At 33.5% G+C, this 12,404-nt stretch overlaps 1 protein-coding gene across 1 annotated transcript; it reads left to right on the top strand.

The window, feature by feature from the left end:
• The first annotated feature begins 261 nt into the window (after window positions 1-261).
• Window positions 262-1,816, top strand: LOC110671989 (U-box domain-containing protein 27). Its single transcript, XM_021834641.2, has one exon. The coding sequence runs from the start codon at window positions 370-372 to the stop codon at window positions 1,624-1,626; it is 1,257 nt and encodes a 418-aa protein (XP_021690333.2). The 5' UTR covers window positions 262-369; the 3' UTR covers window positions 1,627-1,816.
• Window positions 1,817-12,404: the final 10,588 nt, after the last annotated feature.

Raw genomic sequence — 12,404 nt, 5'->3', positions numbered from 1 at the left:
TACCTTCTACACCAATCTCATCGCTCCATCATTCAGAATCACACTTTTTCTCATGATCCAACGGTTATACTTTAATGTGATACAGTCCACACACTACACGCGCAATGACATAGAAAAAAGATTCCCTCCAACTAAAGAAACAAACCTTCCTTTGACCAAAGACTAAAGCCCAACACGAATATTACTAAAATATAACATTAGTAAAATGGTGATGTCATCATACCTTTGACTCCTTATCTCTCTTCTTTAAATTCACCCCCCCAACCCCTCTCTGTTCCTCCACCTCCTCTACTATCTGCACTTTCTGTCTTTTCATTCTCTGGTTTCTCTTATTTTCTCGACGAATTTTCCCTCTTGCCAAACAAAACAATGGTGAGGGATGATTTGTGCATAAAAGTGCCTAGTTTTTTCCGCTGCCCGATATCACTGGACGTGATGAAATCCCCTGTTAGTCTGTGCACCGGAGTCACCTACGACCGCACTAGCATCCAACGGTGGCTCGACAGCGGCAATAACACTTGCCCTGCAACCATGCAGGTCCTCAAGAGCAAAGAGTTGGTCCCCAACAGCACCTTACAACGCCTCATCCAGATCTGGTACGACTCGGTGCAGCACCACCGTAGCCACCGTGTCAACTCGGCAACTAACCCAGTTTCCTCACAGGATGAGGTCAAGTGCATAGTTAAGGACATTGAAACGAAAAAAGAACTAGATCACTGTTGTTTCGACGCTTTATCAAAAATTCAGTGTTTCGCCGAAGGATCCGTGGAGAACCAGGAATTTCTAGCAAAAATGGACGGATTCGTGCCAATGCTTCTTGATTTTCTGGCCGATAATAAAAGCATTGACTTCATTGAGCAAGTAATTAGGGTTCTAGATTTGATCTTAATCAAAATCGGAGATTATAAGGAGTTAATGACATTACTATTGAAGAACAAAAATATCGATTGCTTGTCCTCGCTCCTTCTCGTTTTTCAACGAGGAAGAAGCATACACTCAAGAATTGGATCGGTGAGAATTGTAGAATCAATCGCCATGGATGGAGAATCGAATTTGTTGATCGCCGAAAAGGATGGATTATTACCCGAATTAGTAAAATCAATCGGCCTAGAAAACTATCCGAGCTTGATTGAAGCGAGCTTGTCATGTTTAATCGCGATTTCAAAGGCGAGACGTGTCAAAGTTAAGCTAGTACATCTCAAAACAATTCCAGAATTGAGAAACATACTAACGGCAGACCCAAACACGGGAGTTTCAAACTTAATCACCGAGAAGGCGTTGAAGCTGCTTGAAACGGTGTCGTCCTGCAAGGAAGGGAGAGTAGAGATGTGCAGTGACATGGCGTGCATAGAAGCAGTGGTTCAGAAGGTGTTCAAAGTATCGGTAGAGGCGACGGAGCATGCGGTGACGATATTGTGGAGCATCTGTTATTTGTCTAGGGACGTGAATGCTCGAGAGGCGGTGACGAACAGTAACGGGCTGACGAAGATTTTGTTGCTTATGCAGAGTAATTGCTCGCCGACGGTGAGGCAGATGGCGGGGGATTTGTTGAAGATTTTCAGGGTGAATTCAAAGTCATGCCTTTCCAGTTATGATACTAAGACTACACATATTATGCCGTTTTGATTCGAAACGTCATTGGATGGGATATGTGCTAAATGTTAACCTTTTCTTTTTTTTCTTTTTCTCTGTTTCTCTCTTTTTGGTGCAAGAAATTGAGAGAGGGAGAGAGAGAAAGAGTAGAGAATCGCATTGTAAATCCAAAAGGAAAAATTTTTTGTTTTGTTAATACAAGAGAGAATCAAATCAAATTCAATTCGTATGATTTTGAATAGGATAAACAATTTGTTTTTTTTTTCTTTCAATTTTTAGCTTTTTTTTCTTTAATGTTTATGCTTTTTCCTTTTTCAGCAACTAAAAATAAAAAAAAAAAATTAGACTAAAATATAAATCAATACAAAATTAATTTATTTAAAATTAATTTAAAAAAATCATATATTCAATTCCATTAATTTAAAATTAAAACTTAATTATTATTGTTATTATTTTTATTTACAATTTATTTTTTTAATAAATTATTGAGTATCTCTTTTATATATATATATATATATATATATATATATATATATATATATATATATATATATATATATATATATATATATATATATATATATATATATACACTTTCACTCAGGAATGTGGAGTTTAATTTTTTTTAACTGAAATTTAATTTTTTTTATAACTATTAAATATAGTAATTTTAATACATCGAATATATTCTATAATTTACAATTTTTTTTTTCTTTTCCACTAAAACTCAAATTCGCTTTCATAAGCAGTGGCATACATGAAATCAAGTTATCATATGTTATATCAGGTGAAGCAATGAAACTAAATTTGAAATGATCACATTAAAAAGCACAACCACAATTGTTTTATTTCCCACCTTTTTAGATGGAAGGTCAAAGAGTAGTTTGCTAAGGGTTCATTGCTTTCTTATTGGGATTCCATTTTTGTTTTCTTTTCATGTATGAGTAAGCAACAAACCCAAAAGGATTTGTGAGCCTAAGAGGGATGCACCATTCTTTCTTTTCTTTTACATGGTTTTTTACAATAATAATAATAATAATAATAATAATAATAATAATAATAATAATAATAATAATAATAATAAAAAATTTAAATCCCAATTTTACATATTAAAAATTAGCTCGTTAATTGTTAAACTACATTTCTAAATAATAATAATAATAATAATAACAAAAGTTAAGATTTAAAATTTAATTTTTTATATCATAAGATAAAAAAATAATAATAAAAAATACTTATTTAAACTTAATTTATCGTAAATTTTAAAAATATATAGTGTGTGAATTTAACTGAAAAATAAATAAAATTATTTTTTTTATCTTGAGTTTATAATAAATTAATTTAAATATATTTTTTATTAGACAATATTTTGATTTATTTTGAAATAAATTATTTGTAAGAAAAAAATTTAATTAATTTCTCAAGAAATGTTTTTAATTTCTTTTTTTAGAATATATTTTTTAATTTTTTAAATTAAAAAAATTAAATTCTTTATTTTAAATATAATGAAATTATATTAAAGAAGAGTATATTAATATCTTAAGCAAACTTTTGAGCTGGCATTGCAATGCAAGGAATTGAAAACTCAAAGCCAAAGGAAGAAAGCAAGATAAAAAAAATTTGACTATAAAGTGGACTTTGTATGCTTTTATAAGTCAGGGAGGAAGAAGCAAATAAACAAAAAAAGAAATTTTAAGTATATTTAGAATAAGACAGAGAGACAAAGTGCCGCAATTGCTGAAATGGGTTTGCTTTTATTTGTTGCCTATTGTTATATATATATATATATATATTTTAAGGCTCACACTCTCTCCTTTTCCTTCAATTAAAATTTGTTTGATTACAGAAAGGAGTGAGAGGGATTGGAATCGCAATCCCAAAAGAAATCTGTTAAAAAAGAGATACACACAGGCTTGAGTTTGACCTCTACGGTAGGCCCGGTCATGGATTGATTCTAATCATAAATCGGATTGAAATTAGTCTGAGTCAAACTTGAAATTAAAACGAATCATTGATTCTAGTTCATGAACCGATCCAAAATTGGAGTACGGGGGCTGATTCCGATTCCCTTCCTTGAATTTGAATTGGAATTAGCTCAATTTATAATTTTTTTTAAAAAAAATTTATGTTCAATCCCTTTAATTTTTTTACATTAAAACTAAGTCAAATTATGAGTCAAACTGAAATTGGATTAAGATTATATTGAATCATTTCGAACCAAAATCGTAATGAAACAAAACAGTTTTGAACTAAAACCAATCCCAACCATAAAAACAACCAAACCAATAATTTCATACTCGAAACCAGACGGAAACTATGATCCAATATATGGAAATGGAAACATTGGCCCCCTCATAGAACAGACTTCCCTTTTATAAAACTAAATCTAAGATTCATTAAGAACAATTAAAAACACCTTAATTACACCTTAAAATAATACCCAATGCTTGGTTTTTTCTTGCAGTGGGCTTTTTGTGTCCTCAAAAGGGCAAGGGAGTGGTTGCAATAAGCACATAAAAAGTTGGGAAAGGATAGTTCTCCAAGCACTTGAATGAGGTCCTTTACTTTTCTTTCTTTCTATTTATTATTTTTTCCCTTTTTGTTGTTCTCATTCTTTTTTCAAAGCATTATGCGTTGGTGGGGTGGGTTTTATATGTGCATTAGATTAATGGTATGAGGTGAGGAGTAATTAATTAATAAACATTTTAAAAAAGAAATTATAAATTGGTGTTTAAAAAATTAAAGGTTGCATATTGTTGGTTGTTCTTTAGTGGACGTGTCATTATTCTTCATGGGATATAATGTTGGGTCAAAATAGATATCTCATGTCACATCTTACCCCTCTGTAAGGCATAACATAATCCCGTAGAATACCTAATGAACTACCGAATTTCACCTATCGATAACTCATTAAGTACCCTACTAGAGATTTTAAAATAATTTTCTTACTTTTTGAAGTGGTGAACATTTTCTAATAGGTATTAAAATATTTAATTAAAGTTTGTAAACTAGTTAAAATTTTTGTCCCTTTTTATTTTTTTGCAAATTTTAGAAAAATTTTGGTAGAGTGACGTCTGTATTTTGATAAAACAGTTCTTCAAATATCTGTGAAAAGCACTTTTAATAATTTATCTCATCAACTTCATCAAAATCAACCTCCATCACAACCAATTTTAACACTATTTCTCAAATTTCAAAAATTCAAATCAGCTATTTCCAATTCAAATAACATCCAAAATAATACTAAGTAATTTCATACAAATTAAAACAAAATACTTTCATTCATACTTCATTAAAATTAAAACAAATTACATTTATCCAAATTTTACATTAGAAAAATCCAAACTAATATTATTACAAACTTTATACAACTGCTGATGACCATTTTTCTACATTTACATACATTTACATACATCAACATAATTTTTACAATCAGGATATAAAATATACCCGATAAAACTTCAGGGAATGTGACTCCACAATCCTTAGCAGCTCACTCTGCTGTTCCTCTAGTTTCTATATCTACGATAGCAATAACAGTCATCACTGAGTACTATGACTCAGTGGTGCACAACATACTAAAATAATATTTATGCAGAATTTAAATCATATATTATTCAAAAATTAAACTGAACATGAGATATAAATTCAAAACATGACTTATAAAATTTTAATCCAAACAATTTCATTTCGAAAGTCTCAAAACAAATTTCATAAAAACACACAGTTATATCATGCCATTCGAAACAATAATCATCTCAATAGCCAGAGGCTTATGAGAAGTCACATCACAAGGCTAGCTAGCTCAAATATATGGGAACCCATTCTTTTTCTTCTTATACTGTCACACACCTTAACACTTCAGTTAGAGAAGGAATCAAAATTCGAAACTGATTTCCCCCACTAGTCATGCTAGTGAGGTATCCAAATATATGGTCATGACACTGTGGTTTCAAAACTATCTTAACAATTTACTAAACATTTATTGCCATTTTAAACACAAACAATTAATCTTTCAATGATTTAAATCAAAAGCGTAATAAACATTTCAATCCAAAAGTGTCACAATTTAATATCTCAATTCATTCAAAAATAATTTGCAGAAGAAAATTTATAGAAATTCTATGTTGTGCACAAACTTTAAGCGAGTCGCTTCTTGGCCTTGACTCGGGTTCTTTTCCGGTATTCCTTTCCACTGAAACACATAGTTTCACTGTGTTTCAGTATTATAATTTATTATAACTCCAAAAATAAATTCAAATCTACTTATACCTAGCTTTAATATGCTAAACTTGACGTTCTTTAAAATTTGTATTTCAGGGTTACTATTCATGATATTATTTAAGTCAATTTGTTGACTTTCTAATGCTTAATAGGTATGAAAATTCCAATTTCACTCACATACCACATTTTGGTTACCTAATTTGTTGGTTTTGATTGTTTTCTCAAATTTCAAGTCTTTTAAGCAAAATTGCAAATTTTCAGTTTTAGTGTCTTATTTTGCACTACTCCATTGGTCATGTTGCTGTTAGAATTTGGCTAAGTTTTCTTCATAGAAATTGTTCCTTATTGTCTAAAATTTATTTCCCTTTTTGAATCACTCCATTTGGAGTTTTGTAGCTCAAGTTATAGCCATTTGAATATGGCTGGCTGGATTGGCCTAACCTAGATTTTCTGGGCACCAACTTGGTTCTAGCAGTTTAGGTCACTAATTTTGGGTTGCTAAATGACTTGGTTAAGGGCATAATTTGGACTTGTGTTCTTCATGAAAGTTATAGGGATATGTCTCAAATTTCTACTGGTAAAATTTCAGGACTCCAAATGGAGTGATTCAAAAAAGGAAATGCAACTAGACAAAATAAGGAACAACTTTCATGTTGATCAATTTGTCAAATTTCCACTGCAAAAATGACTAATGGAACAGTAAAGACAAAGCATGAAAACTGAAAATTCTGTCCAATTAGCATTGAGCTTAGAAATGGTATTGGCAACCAATACCAACAAGGTTAAAATGCAAAATGTGGTATGTTGATGATATTTAAACCAATGTACCTATTGTCAATGCAAAAGTCAACCTTTTAGTTGACTAATGAAATGAATAGTAACCATAAAATTTCAATTTCAAAGAATTACATAAATTAAAAGTGTAAAATGCCCTAGTATACCTAACAAGATTGGTTTCGATAGCTTGGCATGCCAATAGGGTTCTGTTAGCAGTACTGTATATGGCTTCATGCCATTCTGTGTTTCATGGCTTCCCATGCCATTCTGTGACATAATAGCCTTTGGCTATGTTATTTGAGTTGATATACTTGGGTTTTCACCCTGATGATTATTACAGCTTATTAGCTGTTCTGTTGCACACCGGGAGACACAATGTGACCGATGGTGTGATGGTCCGAGGTACTTAGTACCCAGTGTCAATTTACCCATTTATCCAGTCCAATCGACTAATATAGGTTACTCGGGTAATGATAATAAACCTTACAAAATTTTAAACGAATAATACTGCAAATAATATCAGAAATTAAGTCTACTAAAAAATGTAAACATACATTCTGCATACTTATTTTTATTATATTTTATTTTATTTTATATTGTCACCACTAAGCATAATTGCTTAGCGCGTCGCTTTTGCCATGCGCAGGTACTGGAGACTTAGCTGGGGAGCCCAACAGACATCAGACGGGGTGAGCCTTCAGAGCTGCATTCGGGGTCCAGAGTCACCTCACATTTGCACTGCATATAGTAGGACATTAAGCCCTTTTGTATTTTGCATTTTGTATTAGTTTGGTTTGTAACTATAAACTCTTGTAATTATGTATTAATGTAAATATATGGAATTTCATATTATTGAAATTTTCTGCATAATGTATGTTGATAAATGAAATGTTGAGAAATATTTATGAATATGCTTCAAGTAATGAAGTGAACAGAAAAGTTTTGAAAATAGTATTGTGATTTGAGATTGAGATTTTGAGATTAACTTGAAATGTGTATAATGGAGTTTGGATTTGGAAATTCTATTGGAAGTGTTTTTAAACAGGTTCAGAAGAACTGTTTTTCCAATTTACAGCCGACACTCTGCCGAATTTTCTATAAAATTTGCGAAAAAATTTAGATTTATCAAAATTGAAAATAAATGAATTAAAAGGGATAAATTGTAATAGAAACATAAATTGGTGCTTCGGTACACTGAGTGGCATAATTTGCTCGGCTACACTGTAGACGGGTAAGGGGTGTCACATTCTAGGTTACTTAAACTAAGAACACATGTATTAAACTAAAATTTCAATTAAAAGAACTAACCTCACTTTGATGTTCAATCGTCAATTTTCCTCTTCTTTTCTTCTTTTTTTTTTCTTGATCAATCTTTTTCTCAAGTGAGGTTAACAAGGTTTAACTAAGGAGGTTACACTTCTATGACTGAATTTGTGGTTTTTTTCAAGCTAAAAAATGAGCTTTCATGGAGGACTAGTGAGGGGACTTTGAGAGAGAGAGAGCCGGCTTGGGGTTAGGGATGAAGATAACAATATATTTTTTTTCTTTTATGTGTTTTTAATCTAATTTAATTAACAATTATCCAATAATTTCAAATTTTTAATTATTAAGTTTATTGCATCATGCATGATGTCATGCATGATGTAATAAACTTTTTCACTTTTTCAACTTTTTTTTTCTTTTTTTACTTTTACATTTATTTTTCTTTAGTTCTTTAATTTAATTCTTGATCTAAAAATTTTCTTTTCTCCGATTTTATTTGACAGTTAGGTCAGGAGTCAGCTCTAGGTGTCAATTGACCAAATTGCCCCTCGCCGGTTCGACCTAGTTTGCAAATAATTCAATATTTCTTTCGGATCCCTAACCTAATTATTTAACTAGCTTAACAATTCTTTTTTGTGATTTTCTCTTTCCCACTGTGTAACACCCTCCCAGTAGCAACTCCGTACATTTTACTGTTCCGGTGACCGGTGTCGGTCCGGACAGCTAGAACGTCCGGAAAAATATTTAAACTATAGTCAGAAACCATAATTAACTCAAATATTAATAAGAAAAATTTAGGAAAAATTTTAGAAATAAAATACAAACAAGTTCAACGAGCCGGTGCCCAAGCGATGGGTAACCGGAGGGAAGTTGCGGTCCTAGCAACTAGGAGCCCTAGACCCGGGGGAAAAATTATAAAATAATTATTGGGACTCCAGAGAAGGTCATTGAGGTTCCTATGGCATTAGAATGCCAAGAAAATATTTAGAAAAATTTTTCAATCGATATAGCCAATTTTGACCCGTTAAGCCAAACGGAGGGCATTTTGGTCATTTCGCCTTCAGAGGTGATTTTTGGCCGACTTGTCCAGTTAAGTAAATAATTAATATGACATAAAATATGAAGAAACATTACTAAAAATTAAATTGAAATTGAGTAGTGATGAAAAGAAAAGAAAAATCCATAAAAATGCCAAATATGACATCATTATGATGTCATTTGAAAGTCTCCACCAATTATAATTAAACAACCATATTATTAACTAATAAAAGAGACTAAATGAAGACCAAATTAACCAAAAATACAGCAGCCACCTCCTTCCCCAAAACCAGCCAAAACGTAGAGAGAGAGAAGATAGGGTTTTCACCATAGCCATTCTTTGCAAGCTTTCATTCTCATGCTTCCTCACCATATTTCCTCAAGACCCCAACACTAAAATGAATCCTTGGACCTAGAGGAAGTGTTTGGCAGCCAAGAGAGTACAAGAAAAGTGAAGATTAAACTTGGGAAAAAAGTGCCACTTAAAGGTTAGTGCATTAGATACCTAAAACTCTTTATTTTCATGATTAGTAACTTGAATTGAGTAAGAATTTGTAACTAAAATGAACAATAATTATGTGTATACATACCATAAATTTCGGCTGCCCTATTGAAGAAATAGAAATGAGTGTTTTGTTGGACTTAGAGTGGATTAGAAATGATGTTTAAGGTACATATACACAAGTATAATGAATTGGTATGCTAACTAAGGTAATATGGGTGAAACTTGAACTTGGGCTAGGGTTTGGGAGTGAAAAATTTGATTTGGCTTATGAAATGGTTAAAGAACATTCTAATGGTCAATTAGTGACCATTTGAGATGTGTTGACCATAATTTGAGGTGCATTAAAGTGTTACAAACTGAAATGGTAGGCTGCCTTGTGAGTGCAGTAGGGTGGCTGGAATTGCAGTCCACTTAGACAGCCATAACTTTGGCTGTGTAGGTCCAATTGGTGTTTGGCCAATTGGACATGAAACTAGGCTTATAATGGCACATTTTTGCTGAAGAAACCATGCCCAAAAGACCAAAGCAAGAGGACCAAAAGTTGGCCCCAATCCGGATCCCCTGCAACAGCACCTGCAGAAATGACCAAATGAACAGTAACTGTTCATTTGGCCATAACTCACTGTAGATTTGGTCAATTGACCTGAAATTTTTACAGCAACAAGTCAAGACATATACAAACAACTTTCATGAAGAAACCTACCCCAAATTATGGCCAGAACCTATTCAAATATGCAGTCACAGTCACTATTCATGTTACTGTAGATATGGTAATTTCTGCAGAATGGAAATCCAGCCAACTGTGGTTTTTGGACCATATCTGGAGCTACAAAACTCCAAATGGAGTGATTCAAAAAAGGAAATTAAACTAGACAAAATAAGGAACAACTTTTATGTTTACCAATTCCTCAAATTTCCACTGTAATAGTTCCTAATGGAACAGTAAAGTTATGGTACAAAATCTGAAAAATCTGCTCCTTTGGTTTAATGCTTAGAAATGATATTAACGCTTAATGCCAACAAGTTTTAAATACAAAATGTGGTATTTTGGGAGTGCCAAAGTCAATGTACATATTTTCTATCCAAAAGTCAACATTTTTGTTGACCAATGAGGTGAATAGTAACACCAAAACATGAAATTATCAAATTGAAGAATTTAAAAGTTTCAAATGCCCTAGTATACCTAACAAGATTGGTTTGGATAGTTTGGCATGCCAATAGGGTTCGATTAGCGATCGCACATGGCAATATTCCATTACGTGATTTTATGGCTTTTAGCCATTCGACCTTGCATTGAGACTTGGCCTTGTGCACGATATTATTCTGACATTGTTAGCTGCTACATTGCCTGGGAGATGCATATGTGACCGATGGTGTGACGGCCCGAGGTACTCGATACCCAGTGCCAGTTTACCCGTTTATCCAGTCCAGTCGTCTAGTGTAGGTTACTTGGGCAACCAAATGAATGAAGGTGAACAAAGTTAAGGAAATGATGGATATACCAATACTAAACAAACAAATCATACACATTCTATACATATTTATTTTCTGCTATTTTCTTTTATTATATTATTGCACCACTAAGCATTATTGCTTAGCGCGTTGCTTTTGCCACGCGTAGGTACTGGAGATATAGATCGTGAGCCCAGTAGACCACAGACTGGGTGAGTCCATCCTGTAGTTCTGCACAGTGTCCGTGTCACCTCACCACCTGCAGTGCATTGGTAGGACACTAGGTGTCATTTTGATATTTTGTAGCTAATTTTTACTTCCTCATATGTATTTGAACTTATGTAATGTATTTTGATGTTCATGCAAATAATGAAAGTTATGGTTATGAATGCAAAATTTGAGCATTTATTTATTTTTGTATATGAGTATTACGAGAAATGGATGTTTGAGAAACGAAAAGGTTGTTGAGAACCGAAATTGAAAATTGTTGAGATTTTTGGATATTGGAGTTTGATATGATTGAATACAAATACTGGAAGTGTTTTTAACAGGTTCCGAAGAATTGTTTTCTCCATTTTTAGCCGGTACTCTGCCGGATTTTCTTTAAAATTTTCGGAACCTCAAATAAATAATAATTTCGATAAATGGCTTAAATAAATTATATTTCATAAATCATATTCAAAAGCATGATATAAATTAATTAAGGTATATTAGAGTGTGCCGGTACACCGTGTGGCATTACTTATTCGGGTATACTGTACACGGGTAAGGGGTGTCACATTTAGTGGTATCAGAGCCAGGTTTAGGCGTTTCTGGGCCTAGATTGAGTCCATACCATGCATTGCATTTGTAAGAGTCGAGGTGACACTAATGCAGATCTGTTTTTCTTTCTTATTTTGAATAGGATATGGACCTTTCATCTCAAAGAGCAGTTGAGGAGGAAGTGGAGGGTCATGCTCCACCTGCAGCAGCGGAGACTGGGGGCATGGGAGAACCTGCTCCGCCAGCTCAAGCCGAGCCTGCTCAGCCTCCACAGGCCATGTTCCAACAAATGGCCGACTTCTTTAGACAAATGGCGGGAGTAATGCCAGCACCACCACCACCACCAGCTCCACAGCAGAAATCACACCTGGAAAGGCTAAGAAAGTTTGGAGCAATGGACTTTTTCGGTAAGAGAGAAGATGACTCTGTTGCAGCCGAGAATTGGTTGAACAGAACGGGCAGAGTCTTAAAACAACTCCACTGCACCTCAGAGCAAAATCTAGAAGCTGCAGTATCCTTGTTGCAAGATGATGCCTACGAGTGGTGGGACACTGTGTCCAGTGAAATGCAGCCAGAAGCTGTAACTTGGGACTTCTTTCTCTCCGAATTCAAGAAGAAATATGTGGGTACTGTATACCTAGAAGAGAGAAGAAGGGAATTCATTAACCTGAGGCAGAGACAGTTGTCAGTGGCTGAGTATGAGAAGGAATTCGTAAGATTGAGCCGCTATGGAAGGGAGATAGTCCCTAATGAAGCTGAAAGATGTAAGAGATTTGAAGAGGGACTAAAT

Source organism: Hevea brasiliensis, chromosome 10, assembly GCF_030052815.1.
Source record: "Hevea brasiliensis isolate MT/VB/25A 57/8 chromosome 10, ASM3005281v1, whole genome shotgun sequence".
NCBI lineage: Eukaryota > Viridiplantae > Streptophyta > Magnoliopsida > Malpighiales > Euphorbiaceae > Hevea > Hevea brasiliensis.
The sequence above is the reverse complement of the archived record's forward strand: the minus strand, read 5'-3'. Positions and strand labels throughout refer to the sequence as shown.

Excerpts from the sequence above, each read along its gene's own strand:
- LOC110671989 (XM_021834641.2), top strand. The coding sequence starts at position 370 with ATGGTGAGGGATGATTTGTGCATAAAAGTGCCTAGTTTTTTCCGCTGC.